The sequence below is a fragment of the Lynx canadensis genome, chromosome B3, assembly GCF_007474595.2.
Source record: "Lynx canadensis isolate LIC74 chromosome B3, mLynCan4.pri.v2, whole genome shotgun sequence".
Taxonomy (NCBI): domain Eukaryota; kingdom Metazoa; phylum Chordata; class Mammalia; order Carnivora; family Felidae; genus Lynx; species Lynx canadensis.
In genome coordinates, this window is record NC_044308.2 from 11,153,831 (window position 1) to 11,179,136 (window position 25,306).

General features: G+C 51.6%; 1 protein-coding gene across 1 annotated transcript in view; it reads left to right on the forward strand.

Annotated features, from left to right (window-relative positions):
• Positions 1 to 947: 947 nt before the first annotated feature.
• ST8SIA2 (ST8 alpha-N-acetyl-neuraminide alpha-2,8-sialyltransferase 2) overlaps positions 948 to 25,306 on the forward strand; it is a 66,403-nt gene continuing 42,044 nt past the window's right edge. The window contains exons 1-2 of the mRNA XM_032593471.1: positions 948 to 1,045; positions 1,749 to 1,859. Coding sequence (XP_032449362.1) covers positions 948 to 1,045; positions 1,749 to 1,859 — 209 coding nt within the window. The remainder of the gene's footprint in view (positions 1,046 to 1,748; positions 1,860 to 25,306) is intronic.

The window sequence follows — 25,306 nt, forward strand, 5'->3', positions numbered from 1 at the left end:
GTGGGCGCTGAGTCTGCCATTGTGGGTAGAGCCGCCACTCCGGCAAGAGCCCCGAGTTCTAGCCAAGGCTGTGTGACCTCAGGCAACTCGGGGAGCCTCTCCGGATCCACTCTCGGCTGTATCAGTGGTGACCAAGATGACCGCCCTGAGGGGGTGATTTCTCACGGGCCGAGCACCTGGCCCTCAAATTGCAATCTGCATCTCCGCCGAAGTTAGCCTATCTTAGGTATCTTTTCTCTCCTCCCCTTCCCCCACCACCCCTCCTAATTCGTCAACTGCTGAAACATCTGCCTGGTTGAAACCGCCTCCTCGCCGAGCGCTGGGGGCAGTCCCCAGGTGTAGGTCTTTGTGTCGCCAAAACTTTGCAAGGAAGCGAGGGCGCTGGACAAAGAGCGAGCGCGGGAGGGCGTCTGCCAGCCGTCTGGGGACGCCGGGCGGTGCGCGCTCTTCCCTGGGCTCAGCGCGGTACCCGGACGCCCGCGGTGCCCCGAGCCCAGCCTCCCTAGGCGGGGAGTGGCAGGTTCTGGCCACATCCCAGCGCCCTCGGGAGCTGAGAGAGGAACCAGGCGGGAGAAGCAAAGGCGGATGGCTGGACATTGGAGTTGACTAGGGTGGGAGGAGGCGAGCTGAGGCGCGGACCAAAGCTGTCAAACTGCACTCAGAGCCCCGCGCGGGGCGGAGGAGGGAGGGGAGGGGAAGGGGAGGGAGGAGAAGGGAGGGGAGAGGAGGGGCGGGCAGGAGCGGAGAGGGAGCGAGCGGGCTCGCCGCGCCTGAGCAACCCCTGTCTGCCGCTGTCGCCGCCGCCGCCGCTGGCCCGCACTCGCCCGGAGCGCAGGGTGTCTGCCCCGCTGCGCGCCGCGCGCGGAGGCTCCGGCGCCCGCCGCTGCGCCCTCCAGCCCCCGCTCCTCGCGCCGGCCCGCGCGGGTCCCGGCGGGCGCGAACCCACCATGCAGCTGCAGTTCCGGAGCTGGATGCTGGCTGCGCTCACGCTGCTCGTGGTCTTCCTCATCTTCGCGGACATCTCGGAGATCGAAGAAGAAATCGGGTAAATAGCTGCGCCCAGGCCCGTGCGGAGCCCTGGCGGGATCTCACCCACCCCGGTACTCCGCCCCCCACACCCGCTTTGTGTGCGCCGCGCCCCCCTAACGCTCAGCTGGAGAAGTGGGGGGGAGGTTTCGGCCCGGGGAGGCGGTGCCGGGGGACCGGGACGGTTTGGGGAGCGGAGGATGGGGGGCGCGGCTGCCGTGGGGTGTCCCCAAGCGGGGAGCACGGGCAGCCTCCAGCTGGCCCGCGTCAGGGAGCAGACTCGCCCACCCTACCCCCCTTCCCTAGCTTGTCCGCGGGCGCTGTCGCCGGGTCGAGGGAGGGCGCCGGGGAGTGTCTGGGGTGGGCGGAGGGGCCGAGAGTGGAGGAGGCAGGAGTTTCTTTGTCTCCAGCTCGGCCGCTTTCTCGCCTTGGCAAAGTGGGCAGGGGGCGCGCGGGGATCTCTGCGCTGGGGGAGGGGATCCCCGGGTCGGAGCGGAGGGCGGGGGCTCTGCACTGGCTCCCGGGAAGGGGAGTGTCCCCAGTACCCACGGACTGGCACACGATCCTCCCGCCGGCCCGGGAGCCCGGCGTTGGGGCGCCGGCTGGTACCGCTAGAGGCGGAGCGCTTGGGGCTGCGCTGAGACTCTCGCTGTCGCCTGGCTTTGGACGCTCAGCCAACCCCGCGGCGCCCCCTGCGCCCCCGGGTTCCCGTGCGCTCCCAGCGCCGATACCGAGACCGAGACCTTTCGAGAAAGTCTGTACCGTCGCCGGGGGGCCTTCGGGGGCCCCCAGGCGCGCTGTCTCGCCCCGGCTTTTCTGGGATCTCTCCAGAGGTGGGGAGGGACCACGAGCCCCTGCCCTTGGCGCGGGACTTCCAGGAGTGCGCACTTGCAGCTCGGGACGCACCCGCCGTGGGTCCGGGAGGCTGAGACTCGCGCCCCGCCCGGCCACCTCCCGCACGCTCCTCGCGGTCTCTCTGCTTCAGCGCCACAAAGAGCGTCCAACCCGCGGCGGGCAGGTGGGGAGGCAGCTAGGGTTCTGAGGGGCCCTGTGGAGAGCTTCCTGGCCCAGGGCAGGGAAAAGGTGAGGTCGCCGAGTGGGCAAAAGGTCCCCTCTTCTTTGGGGCTACGGCCGAGCCGGAGCCCTACTCGAGTCTGCGCCGCGCGCGCCCCCTCCTCCTTTGTCCCATTTGTTGCCTTCATTATCACAGCGAGTTTAGGGCCCGCTATGCCGACACGTCCCTCAAAAGGGGAATGCCAGGATCCCAAGGCCCTAAGGACCCAGACCCCAGCCCCGGGGGAGGCGCCCACCTCCTGCTCTCTCCTTTTCTCCCTGCGCCTTCCCATCTCAGGAACCCAAGAATTCCTTCTGTGAACTCCACAGCACTTCAAGAACCCCTCTGTCTGCCTCTTCTTCGTCCTCGGTTTCCCCAAGAGCTCCGCAAACTTTCACAAATACTGTTCAGTTAATACATGACGTGCTCCCAAGCGGAGATAGAGGAACACGCTACTTTCCGGAGCTGTTCGCCTCAAAAACCAGGGTCGGAAAGGAAATCAGGCAAGCCAAGTCTTGGGGTGATGGATGACCCGGTGGGGAGGGCCTTCCTCCCAGTTCTCCCTCTCTCCTCCCAGATGTGGGCTTGCGTGGCCCAAACCACTTGCTGACCTTGTCAGGTGAGAGGGACAGATCAGCAGCTGCCCATTGTTCTACCATAAAAACCTAAGGAGTGCTGCACTCATTCAGGCATCCCTGGCTTATCCATTCCCCAAACTTTTACTGAATAGCTTCTACATGCCAGGGACTTTTAATTTTTAAAACACAGTCAGGAAATCACTTTGCGCATAATGCTGCACTTTCCTGCCAAATGCCTTATAGAGCCCCCACACCCCACATCAGGTTACTCCAACAGTGTATCCAGGAATAAGCCAGAAGGCCTGAGCTAAGGACATTTGCATATATATTTAAAACCCAGGGCTTTTCTGCTATGCGTGTGCCCCTGGAGACCTGTTTCATTGGGAGGTTCCCTGTTTAGGCTGACCCTGGGGAAAACTGTCAGACAGGTCAAATGTGTTATCTTCTGTGGCATTATCCTTCCTTCTTGGTGCCCCTGTCCTCAGGGTGACCCCTGGCTAGACCACTTGTGACCCAAGCTTGAGAATATCCTCCCACTTCAATCCCTCCCCCCAGGCTGCCCCACAAGTGTTTAAGTGGAGTGGAGCCGTATCTAGGATTCACCGTGACTGGAGGAAGAAGGACATGGGGCAGAAGACTAGAATCCCAACAGGTCTGATATCTGCTTCAAAGCCAGGTTTCAAGCTCAGTCGTCTATATAACCCTTGGAACCAGCCCATCTTCGAGTAACCAGTAGGGGCTCAGTGGTTTAAGAGCCCTGGCACAGTGGCCAGTAAGGGGCGCCAGGAGTAGGGTTCTGTCTTCCTTATCATAGTCCTTCCTGGGGGACCTGGAATCACACTGAAGACCATGGTGCTATTATACCAGGCATGCCCACCCTTCCCCAACTTGACCTCCCCTATGCTAGGGGAGATGGAAAATTACCTGCCGGAGAAGACGATGGTTCTGTAAAAGGATGGCTGTTTCTGGAAGGCAGTGAAGAGTGGGGACCTTGTGATTTTGGTAGGAAGGAAAGAAGGAAGGAAGGGGAGGTAGGGAAGGGGAAGGGGAAGGGAAGGGAAAGGAAGGGAAGGAAGGGAAGGAAGGGAAGAAGGAAGGGAGGGAGGAAGCGAGGGAGGAAGGGAGGGAAGGAAGGAAAGAGGGAAGGAAGGAAGGAAGAGAGGGAGGGAAGGAGGAAGGGAAGGAAAGAGTGAAGGAAGGAAGGAAGGAAGGGGGAAAAAGGAAGGAAAAAAAGGAAGGGAAGGAAGGAAGGAAGGAAGGAAGGAAGGGAGGAAGGGGAAAAAGGAAGGAAGGAAGGAAGGAGGAAGGAAGGAAGGAAGGAAGGAAGGACCCTCCGGCGCTCTTTCTTCCGTCGACCGTCCTTCCCTCTTTCCTTGCCTTCCCCTGGAGCCCCGGCCGGGCAGGGCGGAGTGGGAGGGAGGGAGGTATGAGAAAATGAAGAAGACTTGTCTTTCTGGAGTAAATATTCAAAGGATTAAGGAATGAGAAGTGAACAAGGAAAGAGAATTGTATATGCATATCAGGTCGAAAAAACTGAGATACACTTTTCTTAAGTTCTCCATCCCCTTTCTTGTAAAATGAAGCTTCTGGTATGGTAGTCTCAGAGGTCCTGTCCTGCCCAAGTAATCGTATGATGGGTTATGAGGGGCAGGATTTTCTTCCCGAAGCTTTTTCTGAGAGACTCGTTTCTTTTCCTCGGTGATGGTTTTCAACTTCTAACTTGCGCACTTGTGAAAATGCCTCCCTGGGGCTGGAAGAGAAAAGGAAATGTAGAAAGATGAATTCTCTGCAAAGCACTCAAACAAAGAGCAAATTCAAATTCTACATCCAACGTTGGATGGGGCTTTGATAAAACAGCCCCCATGGATTCATGCCATGCCCCAATTTTTAGACCCAGTTGTAAGCTACAATGTTTTTCTGATTGTCCCCTGAGCTTTAGTCTTACATGTAACCCACAAGAGAGGAGCATGAGGCACGGCTGTCTTGCCCACCATGGTGTCCCCAGAACCCAGCACACAGAGCATTCAATACACATCTATTGCACTGGCCCAGTGATGGCCATGCATGGCATCCTTGGGCAAAGCAGACACCCACACAGCCTTAGGATGGAAAGGAAGTGTGAGTTTCCCCCTAGGAAACCTCCTCCCTTTTTACAGTTAGGGTAAATTTGACCCTGAGAAGCAACTTCACCTATCCAACATCACACCCTGACCTGGTAAAGAGAGGCCAGGCCCGCACAGATCTCCATATTTGCAACCCAACCCCCTCCTCCCCAGAGGATCTCCATGAACATAAAAGAGTCTCTGGTTTCAAAGGAGGTAACTGGCAATAATGATAGTCATCGTGATAATGGTGAAGATGAAGATGATGATGATCATTAGCATTTATTTTCTTTTTTCAACGTTTATTTATTTTTGGGACAGAGAGAGACAGAGCATGAACGGGGGAGGGGCAGAGAGAGAGGGAGACACAGAATCGGAAACAGGCTCCAGGCTCTGAGCCATCAGCCCAGAGCCCGACGCGGGGCTCGAACTCACGGACCGCGAGATCGTGACCTGGCTGAAGTCGGACGCTTAACCGACTGCGCCACCCAGGCGCCCCTCATTAGCATTTATTGATTTACTGAGTGCTTGCTAGAAGCCAAAGGCCATTCCAAGTGCTTCATAGATGTTAATACATGTTATCCTCATGGCCACCCAGTGGTCACCTCCCACTGGCAACAAGAGCTACTATTTGTTGAGTTCTGTTGTGTCAAACATGGGCTAATTGCTTTAAAGTACCACTTCACTCAATCCTTACTGAACCTCCTTAAGCTAGGTACTTGTGGCTGTCTCCAAATTATCAATGAGGAAACTGAGGCTCAGAGAGTTTTGGTGATCAAGCAAGTGACCCTAGTTCTGTGAGAAGCCAAAGCCTGTCCCCTTTTTTTTTTTTAATTTTTATTTATTTTTGAGAGAGAGCGAGTGGGGGAAGGGCAGAGAAAGAAGGAGAGAGAGAGAGAGAGAGAGAGAGAGAATCCCAAGCAGGGTCCACACTGTCAGCACAGAGCCCCACGTGGGGCTCAACCTCAGAAACTATGAGATCAGGACCTGAGCCAAAATCAAGAGTCGGATGCTTAACCGACTGAGCCACCCAGACACCCCACAGCCTGTGCTCTTGACCACCTTGCTAGACTGCCCTGCCCTGTGGGTTCTTTCCCCCTGTGCCAATAGTAGGGAGTGGGTCTCAGAACTTAACCCATTCCCCAGGGATCTTCCACAGGCCCAGAGATTTCCTGAGAGACTAGTCTGGCCTCAGAACCTTATAAAGAGGGAAGGTGAATAAAGAAGACTGTGGAAGCACTGAGCGCCTGTCTCCCCAAAATGCCCCATTGGTCCAGTCAAGTTCAGTAATGGCGCCATCCCCCTGGCTTGCCAGACAAGCTCCCATGCCATAGGCATGGGCATCCTAGACTCACAGCTGGGGCCTTGGCTAAAGCTTCCGGAGGGAAAACTCTCATCCCTCTGCAAATCTGATTCAGATGTCAATTGAAAGAGAATGCTGGCATCTATGTGCCATATGATTGGGCATCCAGGGGCCTGGAGCAGGGGTGATAGTAAAGATATTTAACAACGGGTCTATTGGAAGAGACATCCAACTGGTCAGAATGGATGCCATCCAGTCACCCTGGCCAGCGGTCCCAGTGCACCTCAGGGAGACATGAGACCATGTCTGGGGAAAGTAAAGGCAAGTTGGGGGGCAGGGGTGGGGTTCTACCTCTGGTCCTTGGCTGTGACCAGATCTGGGAGCAGGCAGCAACTGTGGCCGTCAGCCAAGAGTGAGGTGAGGTGCACCTTTTGGTGGTGGATGAGTCCAGGCTGATGTGAAAGAAAACAAGCTCTCCTCTTTGAACATTTGAAGTGCAGGCACTTTGTAAGAAGCATACATATTTGCTCAAGACGATACAATCTTTTTTTTTCATTCTTTCTTTTTTTTTGGAAGAAGCTCATTCTTCTCCCCAGTCATGGTGTACTTCCCTCACCTCGCGTAGAAATATGACTGGAGGGTAAAATAAGAGAGAAAGCTCTGGTTTTTAAGTCACTTGCTCCAAGTCCTCTTGCCAACTGTTCCTAGCATCAAATTTAAATTGTAAATACAGATCCGTCTTAGAAACCAATTCACCACTCAGGGCCTCTTTCCCCTTATAAAGCAGGGTTGCTAGGTTTTTAAAAATTATTTAGGTTTTACAAATTGGGGATGTTGTGAGTTGCCAATTATAAATACTTCTCAGAGAGAGTGGAATTCCAGAAGGGCTCTCATGGCTTTTAGCACGGTGTACAAGGTAATACATAATCTGGCCCCTGCCTCCTGTTTCAGCCTCCCTGGGTTCCAGCCATTCTGTTTTGCTTACAATTTCCCGGGATGAGCCATGCCTCCATGCCTCCATGCTTTTGCACATGTTCTTTCTCCTTTCTGGAAAAGCCTTCTTGCACATCCTAGCCCTCCTGAGTCCCACCCCACCCTATCCTTCCTTCCCCTGCCTCCGCTTTCAAGGCTGAGGTCTGGTATCAGTTCCTTTGTAAAGCATTTCCAGACCCCAGACCCTCCTTGGACAGTCCACGGTAGCTGCCCCTCCTGTGTGTTCCCTTAGCATGCTGTCATGCCAGTATCCACGCCAATGAAGAGAGACTCGATTCTGTTTTAGTTCTCCCTGCCCCCAGGCCCCTGGTGATAAGCATATGGTCTAGTGCATAAAGCCCATAATATATTTTTTTGGATGAGCAAGTTCAGGCCTAGGACATGGCGAAAATAAGCTTTCAGTCTTTCTGCCCCCAAAGGTCTATACTAGTCTAATAACAAGTAAACACCCTCCACTTAGTCAGAAGGCCCTGCTTTTTCCACCATATGCATCCAACATGGAGAGCACAGCCCTGTTAAGGGCATTGTTCATCATCTTAGAATGTTGGAGGCGGGCCAATGGAAAAGCCTTTCTAGTTTGTAAAAGAAGGAGACCTGGTGGTATGTTCAGAACTGCCAGTTCAGATAAAAACCATAGCTGTAGAGACCCACCTCCAAGCCTCTGTTTAGCTCTTTATCCTCCACTGAGCCCCTTCCAGCCCTGCCACTGCCCAGAGTGCCAGTGCCGCCAGACGTCGTCCTTTTGCCCGGAGAGAAAGTGCCAGCCCTTGTGCGCCTGTATCACCTTAATGCTTCCATACGGGTGCTAAGAGCAGACTTCACTTAGAGCCAACTATTTCCTTCCAAGGGCTGATCCCCAGAGAGGATGCTGGAAGTTGCATGTTTGAAACATTGGGAGGGTAAGAGACGTGAGGTCAGGTCAATGTGTGTGATCTCCAAGACTTTTGTTATTAAGCATTTTTAACTGGTGTTCTGATTTTCAAACACTGAGCAAACCAGGGAATCGTGATGGATGGGTCAAGACTTGTGGCAGCTGTGTGGACCCTAGAGAAGCTCCAGAGATTCTGGAGGAAGTTCTGGAGGCAGATGGAAAGACAGAATGAACATAAATGCCATGGTGGGGGGAGGGGGGCGCAGGAGGGGTGGACACATCAGGTGGCCATCTCCTACCAGGGGATGGGGTAGGTCCATTTGTCCAAGAGAAGCCCCAGGGTGAGACACTTGGGTGCCATCTGGGTCCAGGAAAACTGTCTCCTGTGTCTGAATGACTGCCGGTCTGGGGCTTCTCCTTAAGTGTTGAGATTACTCACTCTCCTGGGTGGCAGCTGGGTTGGTTTTAAATTCTCCCCAGTCGCCTGCAATTCGTCACTAGGCTAGGAAGCTGCCCGGTGTCCTGACGGGACCTGTTTGTCCCCGCGTTTTCTCGGCTTCAGCTGTCACAGACTTCACAGTGGCAAGGGGAACTGCTCCATCTGGGGAGAGAGCAGTGGCTGTGACGAGACATGTATCCTGGTGACATGCCAGCAGGAGCGGCCCTTCCGGACACTTGTCCACTTGGAATCCTGATTCGCTGCTCTTGGAAATCCAGGGTCCGCCTTGAGGGGTGGGTGTGGGTGTGAGGTCCTAAATTGCTTTGCTCTGCAAACAAGGAGGATCTTGCTTTGACCCAGACTTTCCCCGAACACTTTTGTGTTCTTATTGGAGGAACATGGAGGCCCTCAGCCCTGCCTGTAGCCCCTTTTTGAGGCTTAAAGTTTCTCCTTCCCCTCTAGCCTCTTAGTCAATGACTAGGGGGTCGAAATGATCCTTAGATCAGTGGTCCTGAAGGCTGATCTGCAGACGGGCGGTGATCTGAGAGGGAGAAGAGAAAGAAAAAAGAGAAAAAGCACAATGCATCCATGACAGTTACGTTCTTTTCAAGTTGCTCATCACCATTGCTGACGATGACTCTTCTTTGTTCAGAGATGACGTCCTTTTTTCTTTGGGGTATTCCTCCCTGAAAGAGGGTGTCAGTAGGTAGTGATTGTGACGGTCTTCCTTAGCCAAAGAGGTTGATAACCCTATGACTCCCCAAGTCCCAATCTGGGGGACACATTACCTGTCCCTGAAATCAAACGTGCTGGGGTCCGAGTTTGCCTTGAAAGGTAAAGGGAGGTGGTTGCTTCTGGAAGCATGGCTTCACCACTCACACATCTTTTCTGCTCAGAGGCTGAAGCCAACAGAGAATAACGCATCGCCTGTGGGTGTCTGCTCTGCGCTGAATGATACTCTAGACCCATGAGCCTTCTTCACCCCTGTAGCCTTCCCAGAAGTTCTGTGAGGCCTGTGTTACTGCCTCATCCACAGATGAGGAAACTGAGGCACAGAGCAGTTGAGCAACTCGGCCAAAGTCACACAGCCAGTAAGCTGTGCAGAGCTGGGATTTGAACCCAGGCCCCGGGAAACAAGGAGAACTATCCAGAAACGATGTGCTAAATAGCATCCAGTAGGGAAGCAGGCACGCTCCTGCTCCAAAGGCTAAAGCTGGGAAACACAAAGGTCTGTGGGAAGCACCAGTGCCAAAAGAGACCCGCGGGGCGGCGGGCCAGTGCCAAGGCCGGGACAGCATCCTGCAGCCTAAGGACCACTGCCGCATCGAATCACCCTGTGGCACAACGGTGCTCCCGCTCTGCCTTCCGTCTCTCTGCCTCCCCCAGCCACCTGCTTGCCCCGCCGAGTCTCATCACATCGGCTCTGGAGCACGGCATTTGTTTGCCTGTCTCATTACCAGACAGACAGATACACACTGAAGGAAGAGAGAAACAACACAAATGATTAAGGCCTGGAGCAATTTTCTTCTGGGGAAAGATAGAAGGGCTGGGGCTTTCAGCTTCCTCAGGCCGGGCGGGGGGGGGGGGGGGGCCTGGCGAGAAAGGAAGGAAGCTGCCAGGGAAGGGGACAGGCTTCTGCCGGGAGGAGGTACCCACCCAAGGAGCCCCGTGGCCTGGGGACTGCCTCTGGGCCCCCCGTTCTGCCAAGAGCCCCACGGGTCACCCGCTGAAGCCTCACAACCACCCTCTTTGCCCATTTGCAGAGGAGGAAGTGGAGGCCCGGAGAGGCTCCAGGATTTACTAAGGTCACGCAGGTGGGGAAAGTGAGGAGCTGGGGTTCCAGGCCGGTTTGCCTGATTCCACGGCCCACGCAGGCTGTAGCCGCTTTTGTGCACGGCAACTACAAGGCGGCTGGTCCTGGTCTTCCAGCTCCCGAGGCCTCCTCCGTACACTCTGTGCCACACAGTTTGTACAGTGGACTGGGGACATCTGACACTGCACACTAGACTCACGGCAGGGCAGGTGAGCCTCCGAAACGCAGCGATGGCCTTTGCCCTTGGGCGCACCGTTTCGGCAGATGCTGGGGGAAGGGGCAGCCGCGCTCAGACTCTGCCCGGTGAGGCGTGGGTGTGTGTCGCTAGTTACCCATCTCCGATTTCAAGAACAAGAACATTGGCTGCACTCGGAGGAGCGATACCCAGGATTAATTCACACCTTCTCTCTCGGTAAATGCCACCGTGGCTTAAATAATGAAGGGAGGAGGCAGAAGATATCCAGAGAAAATGAGTTGGTAAATTCATCAGGCCAGTGGCTTTCATTTGCTGTTCTCCTGTGAGAAGCAAATCCTCTCCTATTGAACCTCTGCAGTTCCCAAAATTTGGGAATTGGTGCTAAGAGGACCCTGGGTGATGTCTGACTATACCCTGATGGATAGATTTAGTTCCAAGGAGAAGCAAAGAGAAGGGCAAGAGAGAAACCTGCAATGGTGCCTCTATCCTGGCCCTGGGTAGGATGCCTCTTGTGCTGCTGTGCATGAGGACGGCATGCTGACAAACGGCCTTGCATGGGCCCGCGTGGTCCAGCCTTGGGGGGGAACCAGCCAAAGCGCCATGGCCCCTTCTCCAGCCTGCTGGTGCTGCCCACCAAAGCTCCGACCTCTAGCAGTGTCAGAATAACTCATTTAGGTCTTCCCTGTAGATTTCTCTCAGCTGCCAACCTGAGGGTTACTGTGGGAACATTGAGGCTCTGGTCTCTTGAGAAATACTTATCGCCTGTGTGACCGCAGGCGGGTGCCCTCACCTCTCTGAGCTCCACTTTCCTAATCTAAATAATGGGGTCAATAATATCCAACTCACCGTGTTCTGAGGATTAAATAAAACAGGACTATGGGAATGAAAAATAGTGCAGCCGTTATGGAAATCAGGACGGTGGTTCCTCAAAAAATTAAAAATAGAATTATCGTACGATCCAGCAATTCCACATCTGGGCGTCTACCCCAAAGAATCGAAAGCAGGGGCCTGGACAGGTATTTATATTCCTATGTTCACAGCAGTATTATTTACGGTGGCCAAAAGATGTCCATGGGTGGATGATAGGATAAGTAAAATGTGGCCTATACGTACAACGGGATATTACTCAACCTTAAAAAGGAAGAAAACAACGTGGATGAGCTTTGAGGACATGATGCTCAATGAAATAAGCCAGTCACAAAAAGACAAATAGTGTATGATTCCACTTACAAGAGGGGCCTAGAGTCGTCAAATACATCCAGACAGGAAGTAGCAAGGTGGTGGCCTGCGGCTGGGGGAGGAGGGAGCTCCTATTTAATGGGTACAGAGTTTCAGTTTTGCAAGACGAGGAGAACTCTGGAGACTGGTTTTACAACCACGAGAATGTACTTAGCGCTACTGAACTGTGCAGTTAAAAATGGTTAAGATGGTGAATTTTATGTTATGCGCACTTTACCACAATTAAAAACACACATACAGATGCGAGCCGCCGAAAGAGTGTCTGGCAGGTGCTCAACACCCATTGATTTATTTTAAGAGGGTAGTTACGATATTAACCGAGCAACATCAATGGGAACGTGCTTTAGTTCAAAAAATAATATAGTGACTAAAAGCGTGGTGCGGAGGAAGTAGAGGGCGAAAAAGAAGAAGGGATGTAGACGTAGATTTACAGAAATACAAACCGGTGTTTGTTATATTTGGACACACTTGCTGCAGGTGAGCAAATACCCAACACCTGGGATTTAGGATTGTGGAAAGTGCAAATGCATAATTTTTTTGTGTGTGTGTGGCGTTCTGTAAATACTTGTTGGTCTGCCTGCCTGTCTCCGTTCAGTGGAGGAGCCCATGAGGTCTCGTAAAAGCCCAAGCCACATGTAAGGCACCAAATGGTGGGGGAAGACAGTAGGGCGCTGGACAGCCAACTCATCCTCCCTAGCAGAACTAGGTCCCTAGCTGCCCCTTTCCTTACCACCTGCATTGGGGTCGCCTGATCTAGTGTTTGGGGGTCAACAGTGAATCTGAAAACAGAAAAGAGCCCCCAGAGACTTGGCTCTTTCTGGCCTAGGAAGGGCTGAGATACAGCTGTCTCTTCCCTTTTAGGCTCAGGCCACATGGTTCCCATAGCACAAGAGGAATGAGCAAGTGCTGTGGGTGGATTCCAGGGACGGGAAGTGCCAGAGCTGTGGCTCAGCATCACATGAGGGTGTAAGAACACACACACATTGCTAGCCCCACCCCGGAGGTTCTGATTCAGCAGGTCCCGAGTGGGGTCTGAGAATCCAAATCTCGAACAAGTCCCAAGGACCCTTGGTCCTTCCAGGCACCATCCTTTGAGGACCACTGGGCTAGAGCCTTGTCACTCAAAGGGCAGTCCTCAGACCAGCCACATGGCATCCTCTGGAGTTTTGGTGAAAACGAAAAATCTCAGGCCTCACCCCAGACCCAGACTTAATGAAATGGAATCTGCATTGTAACAAGACCCCAGGTAACTTGTGTATACACTCCTTCCATTGGTGGGAATAGTTGGTTTCTGCAGAGTCCCAGCCCAAGGCAGTGATGTAGGCCCATGAGACAAGGGGATCCCTGTTACCCATCACAAAGTTGGCCTGGAGTTATGTTCAAATGGATGTCAAAAGACATTAATTATAATTATAGCCACTTGCTGGATGCCTGTGTATGCACCAGGAGCCTTTCATACATTATTTCACACATTGATTATAAAGCCCCTACAAAACCCACTTTATGGAGAGGTAAACTGAGACTGAGATAAAGTAACTACTTACTAAACACAAAAAAAAAGAACTGAATTTTCTCAAGGTCAAGCTGGCCATTTCCCAGGTGCTGGCAATTTAGCCCTAGAGATTAACCTGCTTCTCTCTCTTTGCCCATCTCCCAGATGAGGCAAGGCAAGGAGAAATCCTAATCAAGTATTTAACTGACTTACTAAATCAGTTTTTAAGGAGGCTGCGGCCGGTCTGTACCAGAAACAACTTTGACCCAGGCCTAGAGCATGTGATTGAAATTTCTGGAGAAGCTGGACAGCAGAGCACTCCTCGACTGGATCATTAGGCCCCCTCATGAGCTTGACTGAGAGGTGGTCATTCACACAGCAAATGGCACTCCCTTTACAGTTGGCACATGCAGTAACACTCCCCTCGAGTTCTTGGGGTTCCCGAGTGTTTTTGGTGACCTGCCCAGCCTACAGTCTCATTCCAAACTGTGCTCTGTTCTGGAAAGCAGAAGATTTGAGGGAGGAGGCCTCTGGGGGCGATCTAAGACAAGTATAATGGAGCCTTTTAGAACCAACCTGCTCCTGCAGGTAAAGACAGCCTCTGGGCAGGTCGGTAGCAGAGAATTTAACTGCGTTTATTTTTGCCGTTACTTTCTACTCGGGGCACGGGATATTGGTATTCTATTTATGGCAGTGATATAAAGATTCCTTTTGTGATAAATTCATTTAAATTTTTAAGCGAGTCATTGCAAAGTAAAGTATTAAGTCAATAATGTGGAGCTGGCAGAACACGTGAAGGTGGATCCCGGAAACAATTGACGTCTATGCAGCGACCACGTGCTAGTCTTTCTTCTTCCCCCTGGTCACTATCTGCCCCTTTGGTAGCAAACCTTCGACAACTCCTTGCAAAATTCCTATAGAGAAGAAGTGAGTTAACCTTCCCAGAAAAGTACCTAGTGACAGATACATTTTCCCACTGTACCTGGGAAATTGCCCAGCGTGCAGATAAGGAATGGTCCGATGAAATAATCTTGTGAATGACTCAAAAGACACGGACAATTTCGACTCGAGAGACCTCCCCACCCCCAGCAATGCCACTAGGTTAGACCCCGATCTTGCCGTCTTAAGGCATGCTCTCCTGCTTTTTTGCACAATTTCTTGGGCTTTATGGGTCTTGTGTGTCTTGCATGGTATCTTTCTTGCCTGCTAGACAGTAGCCCGAGGAAGGCTGGGACCATTTCAGACCTGGGCTCCATGGTACTTCCAGCTCCCTGCAGGGTGCCTGGCAGAGAGTAAGTGCTGGGTTGGAGAAAAAAAGATGGAAAGGAGGGAATTAGCTCCTTGGGGTTCAGAAAGGCCCCTGACATCGACATCCTGAGATCATGTATATGTTTCTCTCCATGGCCAGAGGTGAGAAATGTATTGAGTTATATGAGCCCCTGCCATAGAACTGTCTTCTGTGAAATCCTTAGAGTTCTATCTTATTTATAGATGAAGCCCCACTTTCCTTCTTCCTGATTCCATGAAGAAAGACCAGCCCCCTGCTAAAGTATTCCTTGCAGGGTAATTCACGGTTCTATACCGGCTCCGTGGCCTGGTACACAGAAGCCAGAGGACTGGAGGGATGTGGCCAGAATCGGGAATCAGACAGGCTGGCTCCTGGCAGGCTGAGATTAAGCTGATAAAGAAGGAGATTAATAAGGGTCTGCAACCTCTTCCATCCTGTAGCATCAAGGAGGGTTTTTAAATCAATGCTGGTCTGACTGGCTTAATGGTACCTAATCTTACCTTTTGAAGCTGGAACATTTGGGAGTTGAGATCAATTGAGAGAAAATAAAGTAAAACGTGTTGACTTTTGGATTTCTTAGTCTTCATCAGAGTCCCATTGTGTAGCGTTGTTTTTATTTTCTGTCTTGGAAACAGGCGGAGATTAGCCACAGAGAGGGTCGTTCAGCCTGGACGAGGCAGTGGTCTGTTTACTTTTGTTCTTACTGTTTTCATCTGCCACAAGATGATCTCCGTGAGGGAAGGATCCGTTTCTGTCCCGTTCACCAGTGTGTCTCAAGTGCAGGGCACACGGTACAGGCTCGAGTGTCAGTTTCTCACATGCAACATTTCAGTGTAACCAGGGCATGCTATGCGCCACGGGCCAGTCTGCTGGAAAAGTCCATCTGCTCCTGATGCGGGGCCGGGGCAGAAACAGCAGCCTTACTAGGCGTTCACGGTGCCCCTGGAGAAAAGCCCCGGGAGGCTCCTTGGTGCCTACTTTTCTGTGACAGAGACCATGAGCTCCGTGCAGCCATCACAAAGCTGTGTGAGTAAAATGCATCCGACTCAGTGTATACAGGTGCTCACAGGCCCTCTGTTGGATGCTGGCACCGTGCAAAGCTGAACCCAGTACAGAGAAAGGACTCAAGGCGTTTGTGGTGTGACGGGGCAGAGAATCCTTAGGGGTTGATGACAGGCGTGTCTGGAGTGAGCAACAATTTGGAGACAGGGCTTTGGTTGTGGATTCGCCACCACCGGGCCGTTACCTTAACGGCAGGCCCTAAGCTTTCTGGGCCTCAGTTTCCCCATCTGTACAATGAACATTCGATGAACTCACACATCACAACTGGGTGCCTCCCTGGATGAGCTTCCCTGCTGGATGGAGTCCAGACTCCCTGGAAATAGCAAATCCTTTTGCTATGCCTCTGAATTCCTTGCCCTGAAATTTTAGAGCGGGGCAGTAATAGGTGCTGGTCTATTTTCACCCACCATCTGCTCTACATTAAATAGAATAAAAAGGCCACTGTCAGAGCGGGCAAGCTAACACACGGAGCACCTGCCACACGCCAGGCATTGCAGTAGACACTTTCACATCTCAACAAAGCGCCTTGATAAACTTGCAAGAGAGGTGCAGCAGCATTGTTGTTTCCCACCTTCCAGCACCACTTGGAGACTCGTTCTATTACGGCAGGATTGGCGTTCCAGATAAATTATGCTCAATATTCCATGTTTCAGAAAAGCGCCTGAGTGTGTGTAATAAAATACGAAAAAGCTATTATCGAACATAGCTAGGTTGGCGGATTTGGAAAGCCTTCTTCCTTTGGTTTTCAGGAAGATTCATCGTCACCAACCAACCTCTCGGGTGTGCAACGGCAGAGCCTGTCCTCAGCCGTGAGCCCTGCCTTGTAATAAAAATGAAAGTGACATTATTATGCTAACGGTACTGATGATTCGTACTATAGGAGTTCCAAAGAGGGAGTCCCCACCAAGGGCTGGGGACAAGGTAGACATTTTCTAGAGGAGACAGGATCAGGGTGGGACTTACAGGAAGGGTCCAAGGACTTAGCTGAAAAAAAAAAAATGAAGGTGGTGATCCAGATGGGGAAAATGGCCCAGGGCAAAGAAGGTATGAGTGACAGCAAGGGGCTTGGCTGGAGTGAAGGCTTCTGGGTGCCTGGAGGTGGAGGGAAATATGCCAGGTCAGAGGGCTCAGAGCCAAGCTGTCTGTGCTGAGGAACTCACACTTGGTTCTTTGGGGAGTCACTTCAGGTTAAGCTGGGGTCCAAAGACCTCTAAAGAGTCCGTGATGGATCTCAGGAGATCTGTGAACCTCCTGAAATTGTAGGCATTTTTCTGGGCAAAGGATACATGTATTTTAAAGGATTCTCAAAGGGATCCACAAAACTGAAGACAAGATGCTATGGACAGTGGGGACCCCTGAAAGGTTTTGAACAGCAGTGTGCAGAGAATATGTGAGTTGCTCAGAAGGGGACAGGCTGGGGAGACCACTCAGGTCATCTACAGGAGCAGCTTGGAGGGTGTGGGGTGTGGTCATGTCAATGGAAAGGAAGACAGAGTTAGGGCGTCTTGGTACAGAGAAGAAGTGACAGCACTTTGGGGACCATCAGTAGTGGCCGGGACAATGGCTTGGTCTTAAACATGATGGTTTTAACAAGATGGAGTTTATCTATGTGGGAATGAAGACATTTAAAAATAACTGAAACACCAATTGTTGGAGCACAGGGACAAAAGGCCAGGTGGTCCATTCTCCTTTATGTTTCAAGTATGGCCACAAAGGTGCTGAGATGGTGAGAGACTGTCCGTGGTCACCGAGATGGTGAGCAACAGGGGACCAATCCATGAGAGAATTATATTTAGGAAGGAGGTCATGGAAGATGGAGATGGAAATTGGAAGCCATTTGTAGGGAGACATTGACTGAAGCCACGAGTAGAGATGAAATCCCTAAAGTAGCAGAGACCCTAGGATTAAGCCTTGGCCATTGCCCTTGGAGAGGCCAAGACAGCAAAGGCCATGGAGAAGGATGGCCAGAAAGATGAGAGGGGAACCAAAGGAAAGGCAGTGAGCAAGAGAGGTGAGTGCTCCTGGCAGGAGGACCACAGGAATGAGTGTCTCGGCTGTTGTCAGGCCCCTGGTGACCTGTGAGACAATGATGAGGTGGAAGGAGAGTTCGAATCACGGGAATGTACCCCCAAAACCAACAGCACACTGTACGCACTGTATGTCAGCCAATTTGACAATAAATTATATTCAAAACAAAACAAAACGAGGTCCCTGATCAAAGGAGCAGTGATCACAGTCTGGCCGCGCCAGAGGTTTGAGAAGGAAGGAGAAGCAGGTCAGGGGCGGGGAGACCAGGCAGGAGGACACTATTTTACAAAGGGAAGAATGCGTTTGTAAAAATAAGGCAGAGAAACCAGGAGTGGAAGGAGAAACGGGAGGTTCTACGATAAAGCCACAATGTTGAGGTGAAAACAGGCCCAGTATCAGAGGTGGGGAGGAAGAGGGGGGGTGGGAATGAAGGTTCAGAGACCATATTCTGCAGTGGGGAGGGTCCAGAAACATGAATTTTAAAGGAGAGAAGGGGCGCCTAGGCGGCTCAGTCGGTTAAGCGTCCGACTTCGGCTCAGGTCATGATTTCACGGTTCGCGAGTTCGAGCCCCGCGTCGGGCTCTATGCTGATGGCTCAGAGCCTGGAGCCTGCTTCAGAGTCTGTGTCTCCCTCTCTCTCTCTGCCCCTCCCCCACTCGCACTCTGCCTCTCTCTCTCAAAAATAAATAAAGATTTAAAAAAAATTAAAGGAGGGAAGATTCGGGATCCACTGACCCATCAGGAGCTTCTTGCCTGCATGCTCTGGCCTCAGCTGACCCCTCTGCCTGGGGCTCTTCCCACAGTCCTTGGCAAGGCTGGCTCCTCATCAGATTCTAGGATTCTGACAAAATGCGGCTCCTTCAATAGCTCTTCCCTGACCACTGCCGAGTCGCCCCCCAATCCACGCCCCTCACCACTCCCCCTGTTTTGTTCTCAGGGCCACTCTTCCTTTGCTGGGGCATTTGCTTTCCTCGGGTGTGTATGTGTGCAATTCCCATCTCCAAATGGAGATGCTAAGCACCTTCAAACGGGGAGCTCCCTGTCTATCCCCACTGTGCCCCCAGGGCCCAGCTCAGGAGCCTGTCACATAGTAGGTGCTCAGTAAGTGCGTGCTCATTGGCACAAAATGACAGGAAGGCAGAGGAATTCAGCCGTGACCAACCTCTCCTCTCTGAAAAGTTTTAACGAGAACAATAATAAAATAAAACAAAGCATCTGCCAAGCTGTTTGTATGTATTCACCATCTCAGTGACTCTTCAGAGTTTACTCCCTTGAAGGAGTGAGGAGGCTCAGTTTTAAATACTCTGCTTGTGAAGGCGGAGCTAGGGAATCACCCTAAAGCCTGTGTTCTTTTGCTATTCATTTTTTGACAGCATTGGATCAAAGACGCCTTTCTGTCACAAAAAAAAAAAAAAAAAAAATGCCAGGCAGTTGTAGGTGCCCTGTCCCCACTCCTCCCCATTCCAAACATGCCATACAAAACCCTTCACATGCCAGGGTGTTTTACCAGAGCATGAAAAGGGTTACATTCGCCATCCACTTGTCAGTCCGCTCTGGTCACATGGAGAGGAATTCTCTTTGCCTATGGATTATTCTCAACTCCAGGGAGGGGCAGACTAGCCCCTCCCCCTCCACTTCACCCTAGCTTCTTCCCTGGCATATTCCATGGGAATTTGGTGGCAGGAGAAGTGGGGAGAGGGTAGTGCTCTCAAGCAGCCCCAGTACAAAGCCCAAAATTGTACCTTGAACCACTGTTCCCAGAGCACCATGCAGAGCCACCAGCCCAGACGCTGGAGGCAGACAGGCCTGTGACTGTGATGCTCCCAGGCCCCAATCTCCCCCTCTGGAAGTCTGGACTGAGGCTCAGGGCAAGAGGAAAAGCAAAGGAGGGGCTAGTTTCTAGCCCAGCGTTGCACCTCTCATTTGTGCATATTCACAACAGACACCAGGCACAGCCTGAACTCCCTGAAAAGCTGCTAGAAACATTCCATGCATGAGGGCCAAAGCCTTCTAGAATAAAAGGGTAGGAATCCAGTCGGATGGACAGTCCCAGACCCCTGCGCGCACACCCGTTATAGGACTTGGCTTCATGCTTCCTCCTCTCCACTCTGCCCGGTGACGTTTTTTGGGCATCTGTCTGGAGTCAGGTGTAGTGTCCCAGGTACAACGACTGCCTGGCCCTGCTCTCTGGATTCTCTTCTGGGTTTGTTCCGGTCACACTAAGCCCCAGTTTGGACTCCACTCAGGCTTTGCCAGGCTTTACCTGCCCCCTCACCCCAGCCCTTTACACCACGTTCCTGATTTGGAGACAATCTGTCAGACAAAGCCGGGTTCAGATCCTGCCTCCAGCCCCTCCTTGCTGTAAACCCTTGAATTCAATGCTTACCATCTCTAACTGAATGGGAATACTAAAAATGTCCAGCTCACAGGGCTGTGATAGAGATGGAAGGAGAAAATCCTCAGCGAGGGCGTGGCCTGTGAGTGCTGCATGCTAGGTGCCCAGCAGTAGTAACTCTGCATGGTCCCTCCTCTGGGCTCTGTCCACCCACACAAAGTTCTTCTTAAGCCCCCATCCAGACACCTGTTTCTAGATCGACCTGACACACCCTCTGTTGCCACCATCCTCCCTACGCCTATCCCTACCCCACCCCCACCTGCTACAAGCTTCAGTGATCTTTGTTGAGTGGACTCATTTTTCCATGCCCTAACTCAGCATGGCTGGAGGTCGTGTTTTCCACCCTGAGCACCATCTCTGGGCTTTTCTCTAAGGCAATCAAGAGTAGGCTCACAGAGAGGACCAAAGGAGCAGAACCCCACCACAATCCCTCCCCAGAGCCCCAGACTCCTGCAGAACACAGGGCGGGGTTGGCGATGGAGGCCACGACTGTCACCTGAAGACAGTGGGGCTAAGTATCCTTCCGGAGTGTGGGCTGGCTTCCTCTTACTGTTCTGTCAGTTGGCGATTCAATCAGTGAGCCTCAGGGAGCAGCCTTGCACTGTATTGTAGGAAGAACAAGGCTCCCAGATATTCCTTTCTAGCAGCTTCGTCTTCTACACGTTGCAGGGAGCAAAGGGCTGGGGTCCTGGGTGTTCCTCTTCTGTCTATGGTTGACTTGGTCAATAAGCATCTTGTCAGTTGTCCCTGAGGAGCAAGAAATTGGTACCCCCCAGCCACTCCCTGCACATCATCAGGTCCGGCAGGGTTACTCTGCCTGGCATAAGATGGGCTTCTACAGGGGAGTTAATGGAGAAGATGACGTGCACGTTGCTACCTGAGTAACAAAGAGTCGGTCCAGGGATCTCAAACTTCAGAGTCAGGTGGGACACATACATAAGTGAGGCAGCTCAGTGTAATACAATGGGGAGTGGAGAGGACTGTGGCATATCCCCCGCCCCAACTCCAGCCAACGTGAGGCATGGCTGCTTCTCCTGTGTGTCCAGTACATGTCACTGCAGTCCCACAAAAAGACCCCACTTTATCAAGAAGGGCATCAAGACCTACAGAGGTCTAGAGCTGCGAAGGTAGAACCATCAGGAGCCAGAACCCCTAGTCCCCTAAATGATGGTCCTGGCTGGCCTCCTTCTTTTTTTTTTAAATTTTATTTATTTATTTTGAGAGAGACAGAGCGTGCAAGTGGAGGAGGGGCATAGACACAGGGGGAGAGAGAATCCCAAGCAGGCTCCATGCTGTCAGTGCACAGCCCGACACAGGGCTCGAACTCATGAAGCCACGAGATCACGACCCGAGCCAAAACCAAGAGTTGGACGCTTAACCAACTGAGCCACCCAGGTGCCCCGTGGCTGTCCTCCTTCTGTATGACACAAACACTCCCTGCTGTTGACCGCTGGGCAGGCAGGGTGGGGACACATCTGACACCCAGAAAAAAACATGACTTCAAAGTCCTCTGTAACACTGGTGCCCTCGGGGGGTTTCCTCGGGAAAAGGCCACAGCTGGCATTAATGGGGATGCTGTTTCTGAATGTGGCTCTATCAAGAAGTGAACAAAAGACGGGGAAGAAAGGCCGGCTTAAGGTAGAGGCCTTTCAAGTGCTGGCGAGGTGGGTTCAAGAGCAAAGCACGGCACGGTGGACGGGCATTCTGCTTCTCTTTAAAGAGCACGGATTTATCCACAGCAGGCCACATGAATGAAATGAGAAGTCTTCAGAGCTGCCAACCTCTTGCCTCAGGTTTTGCAAGAGTATATTTCCAACACAATGCGAAAGGGAAAAATGACAGCCAAGTTTAACACTGCGTCTGCAGCAGGAGGCCCAGGGACTGCCGATGATGGACGCTAAGTAACTGGCCAGGGGAGGCACTACCGTCTGAGTGCGTGTGTCCTCCCCCAAATTCACAGGTCACAATCCTAACCCTCAATGTGATGCTGTTAGGAAGTGGCGCCTTTGGGAGGGGATCAGGTCACAAGGGTGGGGCCCCCAGGATGGGATGAGTGCCCTCCCTGTAAACCCCATGGAGCACCCTCGCTTTCCCCACCACGCGAGGCTAGAACAAAGAGGGGGCCTCACCTAACTGTGCTGGCTCCCTGATCTCAATCTTCCAACCTCCAGGACAGTGAGCAATAAATTTCTGTTTATAAGCCACCCAGTCTCTGGTGTTGTTCCAGCAGCCCAAACGGACTCAGACAGTAGGATCGAATGAATTTTCATATAAAACCATTCCTAACTGTAGCTTCCAACGGCTGGATCATGTTTTGTCTTTACTGGGGCGCTGTGGGTAAAGAATCCAACTTGAGTATTTCCCCAGTTAGCCCACCAGCTGCCTCAAGACTACTTGTTGAGCTAACCTTTGCTTCCTCTTAACCCCCTGGAGCCCCCTTGACAATATATTAAATCCTTACTTGCAGCTGGTGAAGGGTGGGGGTCAGGGACTGGCTTCTGTGGTCACGGGAGATCCCAATGCCTGCTCTGTCAGTGTTTCCACTGGGCCAAATCTTTTGGGGCCCAGTGGATCTTATTTCTAAAACCAAAACATGGAAATTAATATGTCTTTTGCACCCAGCCTGGCACATGGTGGGCTCAGGCAGATGAGGTTACTAATATTTTGCACTGATCTCTTGGAATCTGCATCCCCGTCCCAGGAATATGTTGTTTTTTTTTTTTTTAAGTTTATTTGTTTATTTTGAGAGAGACAGCATGAGCAGGAGAGGGGCAGAAAGAGACAGGGAGAGAGAATCCCAAGCAGGATCTACCCTGTCAGCACTGACTCCAACACAGGGCGCAAACCCATGAACCATGAGATCATGACCTGAGCCGAAACCAAGAGTCAGACACTTAACCAACTGAGCCACCTAGGCGCCCCAGGAATATGTTTTATTAACGTGTCCACCTGGGACAGGGATTATCACCTGGATTGGAGAAAGCATCACTCTTAGGAAGTAAATTTTGGTGGGAAAAGAGACTTTTTCATTTGGGAAAAAAAAAAACATATTCTGCTATACTGTGTGTTTGAAAATTTTACATAACTCATATTTTGTGAGAAAAACCATAGAAAATACTGCTGGACAAAACCTTGCTGAGTTTGAATATAGAGAAAAATCAAGACTTTTAATTGGGGGTGCCCTGTCAGGGGAGCGGTGAGAATCAAGGAGGGATTTTATGTCACTGTAAAGTGGAACCTTAAAGTGTTCAGAGGAGATGATTTAATATAATAATGGATTTTCTGAGCCAGAAGGAATCTTAACGATGCCCTGAGGACTCTAACCCATCTCTTCATTGGGGATCATTCATCATGTCATTATCTAGTAGCATATTTCCTCCAGAGGGAGAAGGTCTGTCCCATGGCCAGACCCAGGAAGCCCTGACTTTACCTCTTTACCTCTCCAGGAAGGAGGACGTGGCCACTGGCGTCACACAATGACGGGGTTCAAATAAGACGGGGAATGAGTAACGTCCATTGCGAGATACTCACACAAGAGCTCTTCTGATGGTGTGATGAGGACGTAGACCAGATGAGAATGATGCCAGGAGGGGATGGAATGAGGAACACTGATGGTTAGTATAGACAGTGCATTAAGAAGTTTGCAAAGTGCTGGCAAGACACAGAGAAAGAAGTGAGGGGAAATGTCAAATTAAGGTTGGGGTGTTTGTTTCAGAAAAGCAAACATAAGTATATAAATGCTAGTGGGTATTAGCCAGTAACTCAGGAGCTGGGCTCCTGAGCCAGTCTACTGGGATCAAATCCTGGTGTCCCTACTTTGTCCCTGTGCTACCCTAAAAAAAGTATTTCAACTTCTCTGTGCCTGGGTGTCGTCTTATATAGAATGGATAAGATAAATATCAGAAGTATTACAGAGCTGAAAGGAGGCTGTTGAATATAAGGAAGGGAAAAGAAATAGTAGAACAAGAGTCTCAAAAGGCAGGTAGCAATGCAATTCAGAGCCCAGGTGGGAGCAGTGGGTTTGGATAAGAGATCAGCCAGCTTCTCTGTTTTAACAAAGGAAGGGAGGGGGCAGGCTCCTTCTATTTACAAATATTCATTGGGCCCTGATGACGTCCTGGCGCTGTGCCCAACACTGGGGGCGCAGCAGTCAACAAGACAGACACAACACTTCCATCACAAAGCTTACATTCCAGGGGCAGAAGCAGACAGGGCGCTTAATACACAAACATGGTGATAAGAAGACAAAAGGAGATAGGAGTGAGAAGGGCCAAAATGGGGGAGGGGGGTGGGAAGAGCAGAGCAGATGCTATTTTATGGGATGGATGGAGAGGTCTCTCTGAGAAGGTGACATATGAGCCAAGGTTTGAACTAGCAGGGAGAGAGCCATGGAGATATCTGTAAAAAGAGTGTTCTAGGGAGAGGGCACAGCCAGTGCAAAGGCCCTGGGACTGTAGCACCCCTGGGGGAACATGGGTAGGTGGGCAGTAGTATTGGAGGTGAGGCTGGGATTTCCCTTCTTCTTCCCCAAGCCATGCTTCTGGGAGGCTGAATCCTCTTCTCTACAGCAGAGGGACACTTTTAGCTTTTCTGACTCATCTATTCATTCAGCAGCACTCTCCAGAGCATGTTTGATGTGCAGGAGAAACACACCCACCCCTCGCAGTATGGAGATGAGCAGGACCTTGTCCTATGCTTGGCCGCGTTCTGGCAAAGCCACATGCTAGGCGACACTGCAAGTGGTAGGGAACACTTGGGTGCAGATACAACCAGGACACTGAGTAGGACAAGTGCACTGGCTCGCTGTAAAGTGGGGTCTTCAGAATGGGGACAGGAGTCCGGGGGACTCAGAAAAACCTCCATAGCCATGAACAACTTACAGAAGTCTTCTCTGCCAACAGCTTTACTATTTCCAGCTCAAGCGACACAATAAATATGTCTCCTCTCTGACTTACAGCTGCTTTGGTTTCTGGGTTTTTGAGTGCTCAGGATTTTGGAATGAAGCATTCTCTTAGAAGTCTTTCTATTATAAAGTCCATCGCCTTTATAACATGGGTGTGGATTGGACCATCGATGAGTCCCACATGGATTGGTAATCGGTGCCTCAGTGTACTCTGACAGGGATCTGGTTTGGATGATAAGTCATATGGCCCCCCTCTCCCCCACCCCATTCCATTACAAGGGACAGTTTGACGATGAGAAAGGATCAGGAATAAACATGGTACAAAATGTTTGGCATCCGAGTGACTTGTTTACTTGAATTTTGATGTGCAGATGCCTCACCGCACCTTTATATAAAGATGAGGGAAATTGGCTGGCACATAATCAAAGCCCTAAGTTCACACAGATGTTTTCTGAAGTTGAGCAAAGGGAAGAGCCATGAGCTGGTTGCTTTTTGTACACCGACAGAAGCTGAGTAACAAGCAA